The 16,615-nt window shown below is 50.7% G+C and overlaps 4 protein-coding genes across 4 annotated transcripts; 2 read left to right on the top strand and 2 right to left on the bottom strand.

Moving 5' to 3' along the window:
* Positions 1-7,206: 7,206 nt before the first annotated feature.
* N0V96_010125 (uncharacterized protein) lies at positions 7,207-11,007 on the top strand (the record flags this gene model as incomplete). Its single annotated transcript, XM_053196730.2, has 3 exons — positions 7,207-8,519; positions 9,512-10,536; positions 10,589-11,007. The coding sequence occupies 3 exons, from the start codon at positions 7,207-7,209 to the stop codon at positions 11,005-11,007; spliced, it is 2,757 nt and encodes a 918-aa protein (XP_053045885.2).
* Positions 11,008-11,531: 524 nt separating this feature from the next.
* N0V96_010124 (uncharacterized protein) lies at positions 11,532-12,170 on the bottom strand (the record flags this gene model as incomplete). Its single annotated transcript, XM_053196731.2, has 3 exons — positions 11,532-11,861; positions 11,939-12,081; positions 12,131-12,170. 3 exons carry the CDS (start codon positions 12,168-12,170, stop codon positions 11,532-11,534), a joined length of 513 nt encoding a protein of 170 aa, XP_053045886.2.
* Positions 12,171-13,095: 925 nt separating this feature from the next.
* N0V96_010123 (uncharacterized protein) lies at positions 13,096-14,091 on the top strand (the record flags this gene model as incomplete). The annotated part of the gene is made up of 1 exon (XM_053196732.2): positions 13,096-14,091. The coding sequence occupies one exon, from the start codon at positions 13,096-13,098 to the stop codon at positions 14,089-14,091; it is 996 nt and encodes a 331-aa protein (XP_053045887.1).
* A 127-nt stretch (positions 14,092-14,218) lies between these two features.
* N0V96_010122 (uncharacterized protein) lies at positions 14,219-16,241 on the bottom strand (the record flags this gene model as incomplete). Its single annotated transcript, XM_053196733.2, has 2 exons — positions 14,219-14,580; positions 15,515-16,241. 2 exons carry the CDS (start codon positions 16,239-16,241, stop codon positions 14,219-14,221), a joined length of 1,089 nt encoding a protein of 362 aa, XP_053045888.2.
* Between the last annotated feature and the right edge of the window lie 374 nt (positions 16,242-16,615).

Genomic DNA, 16,615 nt, shown 5'->3' with positions numbered 1-16,615 from the left:
GCTCGCGAGTTCTTGCGCGATCCCAATTTTGTGCAAAAGGTGGCTCTGTCCACGAACACAGAAATCACTTGGATCGATCAGTATCATCGAGCCCCCAGTAGGCCAACCCAGCCCCTAGACCTTGTTGGTTCAATCATTCTGTTCTGACCTTACTAGTGAACAAGAAATACGTTGAATCGACAACAAGTATTACGACGGATGTGAAGGCAGCGGATGGCGTTACCCAAAGCCACGATGACCAGCTTACGAACAAGATCCTTCGGTAAAGCGTGGGAAGCCGCTGAGATTTTGAAGTCAGAGTAGACGTAAACACGATCGAGACGAAAGAGATGTTGGAGGTGTGTCATTGATTGTCGCTTTTCAACTTCGACGCAGCGAAACTATCCCAGTAAATTGTAACGTGTTGAGCTTCGCATCGTCTTGCAAATGGACCGCAGTACACTATGCTACTACATAGTACTTATGGTGTGGGGGAAGGATTAGCCCTGCAGTTCCTGTGCAGCTACCCGTACCATGTAGCCGTGAGAAGCCGAAACCCCCCACCCCTCCTAACCCCTCCTAGCCAGGGCTCCAGTCATGCTTCATCAAACCAATGGTTTTCCAAATTGACGCGGACAGCTCCGATTTCCTTTGACTGTTGGCAGCACTTATTTCAACTTCCTTCACAACCGCTTCCCCAATAATCCCTCTCCCATATCTTTGTAATGAAAGGTCGACCCAGAGTTCCTATTGCGCCCTGCCGATTCTGCAGCAAACAGTTCAAACGCCAGGAGCACCTTCAGCGCCACCTTCGAACACGTACGTTGATCCAGTCATCCGCTCCGCTGTAGTTGGATGCCTCTAACCACTGCCTTTGCTCTCTTTCAGACACTCAAGAACGCCCTTACGTCTGCTTCTGCAGTCGTGTTTTCTCGAGGAAGTGGGCAGTTCTGTTGTGGTTTTTCACTTTCATCCCGTTTGGATGCTCATTGATTGGTTAGGGACCTGCTTGTTCGGCATCAGCGTATATCGCATGACGATTATGTTGCAAATGGTATCCCTCCCACCACGTCCTAAGGACTGCAATCTGGCTCAATGGACACTAAAGTCTGATCAGAAGAACACCAACCTAAAAGCTTTGTGTTCATTGATCAGTCCAAACAGCAAGCTCGACCACTGCAGCGGTTCGATCCATCCTCCCCTTCTGCAGATGCCACCGCATCGGTCAATGGCACTGGGCCCGAGACAACACCCTCCGGTTCCCAAATGTCACAGTCACTCACGACTGTTGACGACACTCACCTGAGTACGGACTTGACGGGTAGTAACGGCAATGACGAAGCTTTCGGGTCGGCCAGCAGTCAACTTCACGCCTTCGGCGATGATGTTTTCCTCGAGGAAGCTGCTAGTGACGCGGAACTTGAGACATGCCCAGCCGTTCATCGACGGGGTGAGACGAACGTGCCCGATCAAGAGGTAAACAATGGATTGAACGGGTATGACTTCGACGCTCGTTTCTTATGGAGCGATCCAAATGTAATGGCCGATCACTACCTGAGTGATGTGTTCTCCTCGATGGACCACCAACCAGGGCCAATCACCAACTCAGACAATCTCCTTCATGACAACCCCAACCACGAAATAGACGGCGTGGATGTTGAGAGCGCTTGTAGGGAGCCCGGGAGCGGACAGCAGATATCGCCGCTCGTGGCAGGCAATGATCCACACGCACCGTTGACCCCACCACCGCCATTACCGATGACGGCGACGAGACAGACTCTTCAGCAAGCGTCTGAACAGACAGGATCAGAAGTGTCGAATGCTCATGGGCTGCATCAGCCGGGCGTTTCCTGGACGGTATCGTCAGAAGCTTATGAGAGACTATCGCGTGAGATCGTGCGATTAGCCCGTATACTACCAGAGAACTTCAACTTGCCAAAACGGCAGAATCTTTCTCGATATTTGGCCGGCTACATTAGGGGATTTCACCCACATCTTCCTTTCCTGCACTTGCCCACGACCTCATCTGATACTATCAGCCCGGTACTTCTCATGGCCCTGTGTGCCGTAGGTGCTTTCTACGGGTTCGAGCGCCCCCAAGGATATGAGCTATATTTCGCTTCAAGAGCAATCACAGAAGAACATTTTGAACAACACCGCCGAGAATCTATGCACCATCTCATGGGACATCATTCTAGACACGAGAACCTTTCAGGAGGGCTGCCGCGGGAAACGAGTGCAGTCTTGAATCTTGCCGCGGCGAACCCGGTTTCCAGCGCAAAGCGCAAAAGTCTTGAGATCATACAGTCACTCGTCGTCCTTACACAGTTAACGTCTTGGGTGGACAGTGCCCTAGTACGCGATGCGATTGTCACAGCAAGTCAACTGTCCGTACTTGTCCGCGAAGAGTTGAATAAATCGCAACCTTTGGAAATCGATATGAAGCTGGCTACGGCTTGGCATGATTGGTGGCAAGATGAAGGTAGACGACGGACGTTGTATGCTGCGTATGTCGTGGTAAACCTTCAAACAATTTCTTTCAACATCCCGCCTGCTATTCCAAACATGGAGATCCGCATGTTATTGCCGTCTTCAGCCGCTGAGTGGAATGCTGCGGGGAGTGGTACATGGCGAGACGCGGTGGAGCGAAGCGGTCTCCAAAGAAACGATTTCCAGCATTGTCTCAAACGGTTATTTTCCGGCCACCCGGTTGACAAGGAAGTTTCGACGTCCTCATTTGCAAACTACGTTCTGATCCAAGGCATATTGCAATATCTTTACTTCGAGAGACAAGCAGCGTTGGGTATGGTCAATTCCGCATTGAGTTTGCCGCCTGGCGTGATTGACCCATATGCTCAGGCTCTGCGGACCTGGGAGGCAGACTGGAATAAGTCCCGAGAATCCACATTGGACCCAGCGTCACCGTACGGTCCATTGGGATTCAACTCGACCGCCATGTTACGCCTAGCTCACATTCGACTGAGCGTTGGCTTGGGTGATGAAAGTTCTCTGATGCGTCGCGACCCCCAAGTCTTAGCACGAGCTTTCGTGAGCGAAGAGAATCCTGTTCCGGTTCAGCCTGCGCATCTTGAGCAAGCCATTTCGCAATGCATCGATGCTTTCAGGATCCCAGTCAGAGTTGGCATTCCTCTTGTTGCTCGCACACAAACTGGTCATTGGAGCGTTCAGCATGCTCTGGCCAGCTTCGCGTGCGCTCTAATGCTCACCAGGTGGCTGGAGAATATGTCCTGCTTCGCCGAGGAATTTGGTCCCGAATCGCTCGGAGAGAATGAAAAGCATCTGCTAAACACAATCTCCTCCTTGATTGAAGAGACCCACTATGCTGGCTCTCTGGGCACGAAGGAGAGTGATGCTCTCCGAATTCATCGTCTCCGTGTAATCATTGTTCAAGTCTGGGCTGAGGCATATCAAGGGGTTCAAGTATTCGAGATTGTTGAAACCATCGGGACAACCTTCTCACTCGTTGCTCAGATTCTAGAAGATAGACTTAAAGTATGAATTCTAGGCGTATTCTCATGTTTGATGTCCTGCTCCGCGCTATGATGCTGGGTCAACAGTCATTTGGCATGCGTAGTAGCTCGTGGAAAACGCCCTGTGATGCACGTGTCCTGCTCTCATTGTCACGGATTGTTTGCCGCTTCAGATTATCCCTTTGATGCTGCGAAGTGTAAATCACCGCCATTTTGCCCCGTTTTTCAACTGCTTACTTGGAGGAAACCGAGCCAGGATTTCGTGATATCTGATTTCCCTCTTTTCTGGATAATGTTCATTGGTCTTCAAAACAGCGCTAGTTCATGCCTCTTCGGCATCAAAGGGATGGTGTGTCCGTTACCTCATCGTCATAAATGTTACATGATAGACTGAAAGTGAAATAACCGGACCGACAGCCTATATCTGCACAAACACCAAATCTAATGCCTAATTTGGATTTGTACCCCAACGCTACCCGCCACCGCCAAGTGGGCCTGCAATATTGCCTCCACAGCCCCCACAGTCCGTGGATCGTGGAGGGCACGTCAAGCCTTTGAATTGAATTGGGCCTCGTAGTCGAGAGAGAAGCATGGCTGAGCCCTTGAAACCCCTCTCGTTGAGCGCAAGCATTGGCGATCCGGGATTCGCGTTTCCCATGTAAGAGTTCAGGTCCTCTTTTGTCCTCTCCCTGCTTTGCCCACGTCTCCTAAAAATAAATAAAAAAATAAAAAAATAAAAGGCCGGCCTTGAACACTCACTCGTTCACTTCACACCCAAAATGGACTGGAAATACCCGCCTATGCCCTATTGTAAGGTAGCTACCTGAGCAGGCATATATCAATGTTTCTCGAAAACCCCCCACTCGGGAAAGCACCAAGCGCAGGTAGATTGACCGAAGCTGAAACAATTTCATCGGAATGCGATACTTTACTCACAGCCGCATCGTTCAATGAGACTGCCTTCAAAGCAACCTGAGCGTAATGGGGTAGTATGAATAAGGTAGTTCCAGGAGCAATGGAGTCGTCGAATGTGGTATTCAGGGGTTCGAAATTTGAACGTCGATAGACCAATCTAAAACAACCAACGGGTATCTTGGCCCATCTTTCATCCTTTCACAACCATCTGCCACCTGTGTGGACTAGGGCGCATTTTTCGTGATTCGGAATATCCATTGAACAACAACAAGAAAATCATGATGAGGCTACAGAATCCTTGAACGAAGTCGACAGAGTCATGAGTGCGTGGTACACGTCAAAGTCTCCTATGGCTGTTTCGTCATCTTTTTCCAAATCCAGCTTTTGCATCTTCCATTTTCCTTCTAGACGAATTCCTGTCCTCAACATTGATCTCGGTGTTCCTTCCCTCAATTACAGGCTCATCATGGGACTGATAATGAATCTTCCCATACAGCAGCCACGAAACCATCAAGAGCATTAACGCGATTACACTCAGCAGCGAAGCCCAGTTCATGTTTTGCGTGTTCACCGGGCTCGAGGGGGGGAGGCTGAATATCACGCACTCAAGTGAAAGGAAACAGAGGTTGAATGCTGCCAATGCCAAACTTACCCAGCGAGGGAGGCGAAAATATCCACCCTGTCCAAGATGCCGGCCACATGTAAAGAGATAACCAATAAAGATAGGAATGTAACCCAAAACAAAGGAGAGATTGCAACATCCAAGGATGATAAGCAGGGCGGAAGTACTGCCTAGGTAAATAAGGCCCAGCACCGCATTGAAGCAAAAGATGAGATACAAGCAATTCAACGGAATTTGGAGCTTTGAATCAATCTTGCCGGCCCAGTGTGAACCTGGAACTACACAACGTCAGTTGTCTTAAAACACATATTCAGATTCGACGACTGACCAGCTTTCGTCAACGCAAAACCATGAATAAGGTTAGCGGATGCAGCCACGTACGAGACCATGCTCATTTCCGATAGCACTGCCATCACTACCAGGAGCCCAATAGTGACCGTCTTTGAGGTAACCGCCTGCTGGAACACGGCTCCAATAGGTGAGGGATAGGTAGAAGAAACAATCGCTGCCCAGTCGCTCACGCCATATCCTACAGCAATGTAGAAGGAGAACAACCTGCAGGCCCAATTAGTACGGATGCTTGGAACTTAGCTCAAAAGCCTTACGTGAAGATATTCCCAATGTGCTGAATGGCGAGGGCGATTGGAATAGAACGCCGCGGATTCTCGACCTCGTCTGCTGCATTTAAGAGCCAATGGGTCGGGCCAATACCGTAAAGTGGACCACCAATTCCGATCAATACAGCTATTTCTTTGCTCCACCCAGTTTGATTCTCAAATGTCTTCCAGACCGACCTGGTGCCTCATTAGTCCAGGATGCCGGTTTCTGGGGGGAGACCATACATACTCGCTGGAAGCAGTGTATTTCGGGAGTCCAACAAGAAGTCCAATGACAACGAAGAGAGTAACACAAAGCAGTATTGCTTGGAACTGTCAGGCGCCACGTGTCTGCCAAAGTTTGATTCTTTTCTTGAGCTTACCACTAAGGTTCATGATCATGGTGAACCCTCGTTTGTTACGGAGGCAGCAAAAGCCGACGCCTAGATTAAGGCCTTGGTATATGAGGCAAAGCTGCCAGCCTGTAGGAATCCAACCATCATTTGTAATTGCGCCTATGGTGGCAATTATCTGGCTCAGGGCTACGACCACAGCCGCCGGTGCAAGAAGAGAACCAAATGCATGCAAACCGCCCGTAGTAAATCCCTGCAAGGACATTAGTTTTGCTATCAAGCTCGCAAAATGAAGTCACTAGAGCCACCGACGAAAACATACGCAAAACTTCCCCCATCGTGGACCGCCAAGCTGGCTGGCTAGGTACGTGCACCCTGCACTTGATGGGTACGCTGATGCGAATTCAGCGAGTGAAGTGAGAAAAAGACCGAGACACAAGCCCATTCCGAGGGACCCATAAATCAGGACAGGAATTCCACCAGCAAAGATGCCGGTACGCAATCCCTGAGCAGCAAAGGACCATGCACTACCGAACACGTTAAATGAACAAAATCGGCCTCGTTTCTGGAAGGAACAAGCCGTACCTCGTGAGAATGATACCAAAAGCACCTAGACTGTAAGGCCCAAACATATTCGCTTTCGATCTCGTCGGAATTTGGTTCATCTTCGCTTGTCAGTTGAATGAGCGTTGCTTTCGGTGGGCAACATTAGTCTTTTCCCCGGTATATGCGTTAGCTTTAAATCATTCCCTTCGAGGTAGATTCGACTATCTTCGCTATCTCATCGCTATTTACCCTCGGAGTTGCTATATGCCTCTCTTGCTCATTACTGGTGATCTTGTAACAGTCTACGGAAGGGATTGATAGGAGGCAAGAGGTTGGGGTATTAATACCGTATTGGGTTTAGCGTTATCGCTGGCCCTCGTAGTATCAACAAAAGCAAGTAGTGCAACAACCATGAGTCTAGCAAAAGTGTCATGCTTTATCTCGGCGTATGTTCTCCATATCATCAACAATCATACAAATTTCGAGGTCTGACCGTTGAACACTCGGTCTAAACCCCAGAAGGAACTACCCCAGCCCTGGTATATCTATATTGGCTCTCTTTTCAGACTACGACGTCACCATCTGACTTCACCTTTCGGTTAGGAGTACGTAGCTTCTAAATTTTGGTGAGTCAACAATCCACTACTGTGGAACAAGAACTAACATTTGTGGGAAAGATTCAAACTTGTTGAAGTATTTCGAAAATGGAGATTCACGAACTCACGATCCCATTGGTTCAGGAAGGATACAGAAATGGACGCCTGACTGCAGCCGGTCTGACTGCAGCATACTTTGATCGAATTAAGGCTTTCGATCGACATGGACCTCGAATCAACTCAGTTATGGCCCTCTCAGACTCTGCCATAGCTGAAGCGGAAGCTTTGGATAAGTTCTTCCGTGAGACAGGGCAATTCAAGGGCAAACTACATGGCATTCCAATCTTGGTCAAAGATCAAGCAGACACAAAGGGACTGCGAACTCAGTACGGCTCTGGAGCGACGTCAAACAACATCCCGGACAAAGACGCCACAGTTGTACACAAGCTGAAAGAGGCTGGAGCCATTGTTCTTGGTAAAACAAGCATGTCGGAGTGGGCTGCATGCTGGTTCAGCACCAACGGTGCAAACGGTTATCAGTTCACCCAGAATCCCTACAAATCCGGCCACGATGTTGGTGCTTCATCTGGTGGTTCTGCAGCGGCTATTGCGTCAAACTTTGCCGTAGTGGCACTTGCCGAAGATACCGGTGGCTCAATCCGACTACCTGCATCTTACTGCAATGTCGTAGGTATTCGTGTCACTCCTGGGCTGGTTTCCCGGGCGGGCTTTTGTCCGTTGATCAAATCCCAAGACACCCCGGGACCATTGGCAAGAAATGTCATGGATTGCGCTTTGATGCTCGACTGTATGGTTGGTTTCGATCCCCAGGATGATGCGACAGGCCTGGCTGCCAGCATCTCCGCGCTCGGAATTCCCAGAGGTGGTAGCTACGCATCTGGACTAGGAGAGGGAGACAAGAAGCTGGCAGCTGCTAGAATCGGTGTGCTCCGCGAACTCTTCGGTCCAGACTCGGATGAACACTGCCATGCAGTCAACAAAGTTGTCAACTCAGCCTTGGACAAGATCCGCAGTACTGGGACGGAATGCATTGACGTCAACATTGAGTCTTTGAATGACGACTTGACGTATGGGCAGATCTATTTCCAACAATCCCGCCATGACATCAACAGTTTTCTCGCGACCAAGCCACACCTTCCACAGGACATTGCGGATATGGTGCCCAGAATTGTGCCAGAAGATAAGCCATTCCACGACATCCTCTGCGGTTTAGCGCATGGCCCCAAAGATCCGAAGGAAGACCCCACGTACTTGGATCGTCTTGCGAGGCGAGAAGGTCTCAAGAGGAAGACTGCCTGCCTCATAGCGGCGCATCAACTGGACGCACTGGTTTTTCCGGATGTCAAAATCCCGCCCCCTGCTATTGCAGAGGCAACCTCAGACAGGTTCCGAAAGACTGGGTATCCCACGAATACTCTCCTGTCAAGTACTACCCGATTACCCGCTATGAGCATACCGGTTGGGTTTACTGATGAGGGGCTCCCAGTGGGATTAGAAATTCTTGGATTGGAATTTCAGGAGCAGAAGTTGTTGGAACTAGGAAGTGGTGTGGAAAGCCTGCTTGGGGCAAGGCGCAAACCAAACTTCTGATAGGCAGTGAATGTTTAGAGCACTGCGGAAACGTTGAGAAGATAGGGATTATTGATTGAAGCTTTAGACTTGAAATCTTCCTGGAACATTGGTGACAATGGGCGATGATGAACCACAGTCTCCTTGATTTGAGCGATACTGACACACCATGCCAGACAACGTCATTATTACCTGCGTCTGTTATTTTGTCCCACGCTACTGAGGCATCAGTAGCAGATGCTATGAGCGTTTTGTGAATAGCGTAACACCGCACCTGATCTTTGAATTGCTAACGTATTCAAGTAGCCCCTTTCCTGGTGTTGATGCAACCGATATCTCTATGATAGAGAAGATTCCTCTTGATAGAGTCTGCTTAGCATTACGTGAAGATCTACGTTATCTTTGGTTTAGGATAAGGTTTTCCGATACGCTGTCCCCCCATTCTGTCTTCACCCTTTTCTACCCCTCGGCTCTTGGGGTAGTTAACATGATGTGGAGAAGAATCAGGCAACGTAAACAGCGTAGTCACGAAATCTAGTGGCCCACATCTCTCAAGCCTTCATTGAGATATCATACGACCTTTGGAATTACCCATCATCGGAGGAGGCAGTCCCTTATTTCCTCACTGATTCATCATCTCACTGAACATCCAAACTAATCCCATGATTCTCAACTCCCAGCTTTCACGCTCGATCCGCTTGTCAGATTCTCTCCGCCAACGCATTCCGTTTTCTCTTACGAGAAAATATCTGTGGTTTAGCAGTGTGACCACCAGAAGAGCCCCCAAGATGGGTTTCAAAAACCTGTCTGATGTGTCTCGCAGGGATCTTCTCCAGAACAAGGGCTTCGTGAATGGACAATGGGTATCGGCGATCGATGGGAAAACATTCGATGTCATCAACCCGGCAACGTTGGAGCCTCTGACAACACTGCCCGAGATGGGTGCGAAGGACACTCAGAAGGCTATCCAATCAGCGCACGAATGTTTTGGGTCTTTCAAGCAGACTTCCGCCAGAGAGAGAGCACGGTGGCTGCGGAGGTGGAATCAATTATGCCTCGAGCACATCGATGACTTAGCCTTGATTTTGACGCTGGAAAACGGCAAGACTCTTGCTGAGGCTAGAGCGGAGGTGGTGTACGGGGCTTCATTTCTTGAGTGGTTTGCCGGCGAGGCAGAGCGGACGTACGGCCAAGTTATCCCCGCCGCCAATACCGGTCAACGCATCATGACCATCCAGCAGCCCCTAGGTGTCGCTGCCCTGCTTGCACCGTGGAACTTTCCCATAGCCATGATTACTCGCAAAGCTGGGGCGGCTCTGGCTGCCGGATGTACGACTGTCTGGAAACCTGCAGGCGAGACACCACTGAGCTGTATTGCCCAAGCCGTGTTGGCCCAGGATGCTGGATTTCCCCAGGGTTCCATCAATGTGGTTCTGACCTTGGACAAGGTTGCTGAGGTCGGGGAGGCATTCTGCAAAAGCCAAAAAGTCCAGAAGATCAGTTTCACAGGGAGCACCCGCGTTGGGAAGCTACTTGCTGAGCAGTGTGGCCAGACGTTAAAGAAGCTCTCTCTCGAACTGGGTGGCAATAGCCCATTCATCGTATTCGATGACGCAGACCTTGATCGCGCGGCGGAGATCCTGATGCTCGCGAAATTTCGCAACTCTGGACAGACGTGTGTGACAGCCAACCGGGTATTCGTTCAGAAGGGCATCTATGATAAGTTCTCACTGAAGGTGAAAGAGAGGATGCAACAACTCAAAGTCGGCCCCGGCATTCAAGCAGGCGTCAATGTTGGGCCATTAACGCATCAAGGCGGGCTTCGGAAGGCCTTGTCGCACATAGAAGGTCTGTGCCAATTTATTTCTGAACGTATCGTCATGTATTAACCAAGTGACAGATGCAAAACGTCTCGGCGGCGAAGTTATTCTAGGAGGTTCTTTAATGCCTGAGCTGGGCGGTAATTTTGTGCAACCTACGTTGATCACCAACATGAAGCAGGAAATGATCACGACTCGGGAGGAAGTGTTCGCGCCCGTGCTAGGACTGTATGAGTTTGAGGATGAAAGCGAAGCGATTACACTGGCGAACAACTCAAATGTTGGCCTCGGAAGCTTTGTTATGACTGAGAGTATCTCTCGCAGCTGGCGCGTCGCAGAAGCGCTGGATACCGGTATGGTCGGCATTAACGTTGGCAGTCTGAGTGCCTGCGAAAGTCCCTTTGGAGGTGTGAAAGAAAGCGGGTATGGGCGAGAAGGTGGTGCGGTTGGGCTTAGCGAGTATATGGCGGTGAAGTCCATTTTAGTCGGTATATCTTAGGTAGCATGAATGCTCTTTTCTCTCGACAGCATCATAGAAGGCTGCTAAAGGGGCTCAACACTACCCGAGGGAATGATTGTACGGGACGTCGACAGCGCTTTCGGCACTGTCCCATAGGGTACTATAACGTACTTGTAGCTTGATTGTACTAACATGATAAGAATCTGGGCCAGAAAGGTTCAGCCTGTCACATTTTTTGGATCGATCATAATACTCGGGAGTATTGATGGATCTTTGAACCCCTTAGTATACTTGATTGGCTGGCTATTCGACTCAAAGTGGTAGCATCTAATGACCTTCACTGCAGTTGAGCTCAAGTGAAGCTGGCCATAGACTGTGTGATGTAGGCAGGTGCCAGGATCTAGATGTGGCTTAGTGATACGCACAATCTTCACCGGCAGATAGCAATCTACCATGCTGATACCACTAGCTGCGCAATGTGATTTATATTCATGCTCATGGATATATAGGGAAGGCAAAATTTCCTCATTTCTTCATAGTTGATGGCATCGTGATTGAATCTGTCAATGACAGTACTCTCCATTGTCTGAATCACAGTCTTCCATGGTAGACTCAAAGAGCTTGGAGTGGTCCGGCTCGCGCTCGTGACTGAGGTCCCAGGCCGCCTTCTCGTTCGCCAGGCGCATGAGCGCGTCGTAGTCTCTACATACGTGGCTCTGGCCCCAGCCAATACTCTCCGACCACGATCCCGACTCGCCCTCAAGACTGGTATCGCCCGAGCACAGGATGCTCTGTCGCAGATACTCGATGCAATGTGCTGTGTGGCCCAGCTTGAAGGGATCCCAGTCTGCAAACTCTTTTCGAGAGATGCCGAGCCTTGTGGTTATGATTGACTTTGGGTTGGTGTCAGCTCTTTTGTGTTCTGGGCAGCGAGGGTTAGAGCACTGGATTGTGGCTGTCAGATGCTTACCAGGCAGTGAATCTGATGAAACACGGAAAGAACCCAGCCGCTGCGCTTGTCATCTGGGGATAACACACCGCTGATGTCTGCTGGTGGGAACTGGACTTTGTATTCTGCGCTGTTTTTGTCTGCCACAAAGTAGCCGCGACGGACTGTGATGGGGAAGTCAGCGATATCCCATGGTTAGACTAGATGACTTACTTGGATATAGTTGCTGCCAATTTTCATGTACTTCTTGCATCCTTGTGGCATTCAGCAGCATCTGTCGATCCGCGTACACCAGATCAGGCCCAAAGCCTGCCGTATTGCCGAAAGTGACAACTTTCTGTGGGACTGATGGTGATGGCAGTGATTGTTAGCGATGTTCATGAAAAGAGGCCAGGCCGGCGGGGTTACACACTCACTGGCCCGTAGGGCAATAATCCGGTCCTTGGAAGAACTCTGTCATGAATGACAATTCCGCCTAGTACGATGGTTCCAAATGCAAGAGCAACTTCTCCCAACAACCTCCAGACTTGGCGTTTGGGGCCAGCGCGCCGTACTTTGAGAGTCTCGTCGGTTAGGCTGAGATCCTCAGACGACAAGTCGGATTCATCGCGAAAAGGCTTCTCCCACTTGTCAGGCATAGCTGTGTGATTAGGATGAGGCGAGGAAGCTGGTTCAAGAGATCAACGAGGACAGTAGCTTGAATTTTGCAAGACAGTTGTGGTGAGAGCTGTGAAGTACTCTCTGTAAGACTGTCGTCCGTACCGTCCTCGATACAGAGATGGCATCAAGAGAGAGTGATATTCATCTAACCGTTCACCTCGCCCTGACCCATGTCGTTATTAACCCCCGCATCTTCATGATAGACGTGTGCCGAATCCCGATCGATAAGCAACAGGATCCGGTAAGCTAGCGCATGTAAGAGGATCGAACGCCCGTCTTGGCCAACCAACATGCAGCCGTTCCACTCGCCAACAACACAACTGAGTAGCATGCGACTTCAAGCATAAATTTGACGGGCTTACTTTGGCCTGAACTGTTCCCATCTTATCAGTATCACAGCTGAAGTTCCGTCTCTTGATAGCTCCCGACGCTGGATGGTCCCCTCCTGACCCTCGCGATCCCACGAATACCACCTGCCTTTCCGAGCCTTGGCTCACCTCATTCGGAGCACAACAATCATGCACAAATTCCTGCCGCCTCTAGACGCGGCGTGGGACCCGACCCTGCAGACCGACGATGGAGAGGAGTACTGCTGGACGCCGCTACAGCTCGCCGCCAGAAGCGGAGACCTGAACCAAATCCGCGCCATCCTTGCCGCCGACCCGGCCGCCGTCAACGAGGCCCCGCACGGATACTACGGACAGACGGCCATCCAGGCTGCATGCATGCACGGCCACGAACAGGCCGTGCAGATGCTGGTCGACGCCGGCGCCGATATCCACTTTTGCGGGGGCAACAACTTCCAAAGGAACGCCTTGCAGATCGCCTGCGGGCACGGCAACGAGGAGGTCTTTGATATCCTCCTTAGCGCAGGGGCCAGAGTCGACGAGGTGTCATTGAAGCCTGTGCCGCATCCTTCGGGATACAGGTCACCAACAACACCGTCGTCGTCGTCGGTTGTCGTGACGCGGTATAACGGAAGAACGGCACTCCAGGCAGCAGCAGAACGAGGACACGAGCATCTCGTCAGCCGACTGCTGCAACTGGGCGCCGACGTCAATGCCCCGCCATCGCCGACGGCGGGGTACACGGCACTACAAGCCGCAGCGGGGGGCGGCTACTCGGCGATAGTGAAGCTTCTTCTCCAACACGGGGCTGACATCAATGGGGCCTCGGCAAAGTACAAGGGCTACACGGCTCTTCAGGGCGCATGTCTGCGAGGCCATCTCGAGGTCGCCGACCTTCTTCTTCGGGAAGGTGCTGATGTCCACGCCGTGGGAGGTATTTACGGGGATGGAATGGCTTTGCACGCGGCAGCCGAGACAGGTCGAGTGGATGTGATAGAGCGCTTGTTGGCGGCCGGTGCTGATGTGAATGCTTGTAGCTTCAAGGGACGAAGAGGGCAGACTGCGCTGCAGAGCGCTGCGGTTGGAGGTCACGAGGAAGCGATGCAGGTTCTGAGAGATCACGGTGCTGTAGGAAAGACTGGAGGTGGAAGGTTCTTGTTTCCTTGAGCAGTCATGTATTGAGCAAAAGCCATGTCGTTGTAACGCATGCTAGTTGATTGAAGCTTGATAGAACATCAACAGATCTCCCTTGCCTCCATATTCTCGAGTAGTCTCAACCATTGACTATGGCTGCCTAATCTCCGAGCGAGATAATGTCCTCCTCCTTGACCGGAACAATGCCAGCCTTAACAGCGCGATCTCCCAGAGAAATAATGTCTTCTTCCTTCACTGGCACGATGCCAGCCTTGACTGATCGGTCTCCCAGCGAAATGATATCTTCCTCTTTGACTGGCACGATGCCGGCCTTAACGGCTCTGTCGCCAAGAGAGATTATGTCCTCTTCTTTGACAGGAACGATTCCAGCTTTGACGGAGCGACGTCTGTAGCTGTCTTCGAGATTCTCGTCCTCGTGGCGTAGCTTTGCCACTCCGGCCATGGCGGCTGTGGCAAGCAGGGCAGTGAGGGCGAGCGTCAATTTCATGGTGTAGAGATTGTCTGTCCACAAAGTATGTGAAGTTGTTGTTGTAGTAGTAATGATATTTGGATTTGGTAGAGCGAAGATTGTGATTGAGAAGGATGCCTTGACAGTGTTGTATGATCTACGAGACTGGAGAACTGGGACCTGCGTATATAACACCAAAAGAAGTGTTCGGACGGTGAGGCCGCAGATCGTGCGTAAATATTTTGCTCGTGGTCTAGGAGTGAATGATACCCTGTACTGAACCGAACATGGCTCGATGACTAGACACATTGGCGGAGTATGAGGCGGCCCCGAATCAACATATTGTCGCTCGTGGAGCAAATACCAGTCAAGGTTAGCTACTTCCTGGAATCTGTCGTTCAGGATCATGCACATTGGCACCCACCGTTCCGCATTTGGGATCAACTATATTTGCCTATCAACTCTGAAGTTTGCATGAATATGATGATTCAACACTAGTGCTCATCTGGCCATATTTCCCTCGAGAGGGACAATGATATATGCAGCTTACACCCACACCGCTGTCTGTTTGGGACTTTAGTTAGTCACGTCATGTTGGCCACCATCTGATGTGCTGGTCAACCGCCGGGGATCTCAAGAAGTTGCCGGATACCCGACTCAAGAGTCGCCGAGAAGGAACCATCTGAATGAAAGACCGCTAGTTCTGGTTATCTGGTTTCAGCCAAACTTGAAGATGCCGCCAGCCAGAACCTCGAAGCAATCGTCGATTTCAGTCGAGTTCACCTGGTCTGTGCGGTGTTATTGCTGAAGAAATGGAGAGAGTCGGCAACCAATAGAAGGCGCCATTCAAGAGGGGCACATCTGAAAGCGGTAATATTTGGGATTGAGCTTCTGAGGTGAGGGTCCCAAGCAGTGCCAAGTCCACCAACGAATCAACAATCCTTTCCCGTGCACTAACTATTCAGTCCGCTCACTAAACCATCAGACCCAACCGGCTACTCCTGCAAAACGGCGTCCCGCTTGTGGCAGAGGAAATTGTTGTCCTGGGTATGCTTGGATCCATCCACTGCATAATCATGCGAGTGCAGTGCAGCGTGTGGCCGTACTCGAGCAAATCCTCATCGACAGGCTTATTCTTGACCACGGCGTGATGAAGTCTCCGCCACAAGTAGAGACAGTGATAGATGTGATAGTCTCCGCTGGGATATACCTTATCAAACTCGCCCCGCAAGACGAGCTCGGAGGGGTAGACTCTTGTATGCTCCTTGTCCTCGTACCAGGTGAAGTTGACGTACGGCTGCTCACCGAGCATGCCTTCGAGAGCTGTCTGGTCGAAGCATTCGGGGGCGTACCAGCGTGATGCCATGACATCAAAGTGGCAGCCAAGATCCCTGGCCTCTTGCCAGGAATCGCCGCACTGCGTGCCTGGCGCCTCTATGCCGTCAATTATGGCGACGGTTCCGGCGACTGGTTTGGCGTTGTTGGATTGTTGCGGTGTTGGGCGACATGTGGTGATTGCGATAATCGAAGCACCTATCCCGATGCCAAAGACGAGGCTCAAACCGTTCAGCAATATCATGAGGAATATGGGGGAGAGGAGCTCCGGTTTGCGTCCAGATTCGGGGCCATTGTCGCTCTCGTCGAGCTCCTCCTCGATGGAAGCTTTGACATCAGATGTCTGAGAAACTTGTCTGTAACTGTGTTTCGGTGCCATTGAGTTTGAAAAGAAGGGAGACGGTTGGAATAGAAGATTCTATTCGAAGAGCGAACCGAAGGAGCCCCTAGAAGAAGAATGGCTGATGGCTTAGATACGCAGCCTCGGCATGGGGACTTCCTGGTTCGCACCATCTCTCTATTCCTAGACATATTATGCATATCACACGGCACTCGAAAGCCTTTTCGAGTCCATACGACTAAGTTATCAGCTCCATGCATGTCGATCCAACTAGGTGACAGCTCGCATAGCATCAGTGATCCTTCCTCTGGGCCCGCGACCGACCCCGGTATGTTTGCCAAGTCACCATGCAGATCATGGAGGGGTATTTGGACCAAACTGGTAAGCAACTATGATAGGCCCGAAAGACCATC

Source organism: Colletotrichum fioriniae, assembly GCF_027942845.1.
Source record: "Colletotrichum fioriniae strain IMI 355084 chromosome Unknown scaffold_13, whole genome shotgun sequence".
In the NCBI taxonomy this organism is placed as follows: domain Eukaryota; kingdom Fungi; phylum Ascomycota; class Sordariomycetes; order Glomerellales; family Glomerellaceae; genus Colletotrichum; species Colletotrichum fioriniae.
This window is presented reverse-complemented; position numbering and strand designations above follow the sequence as displayed.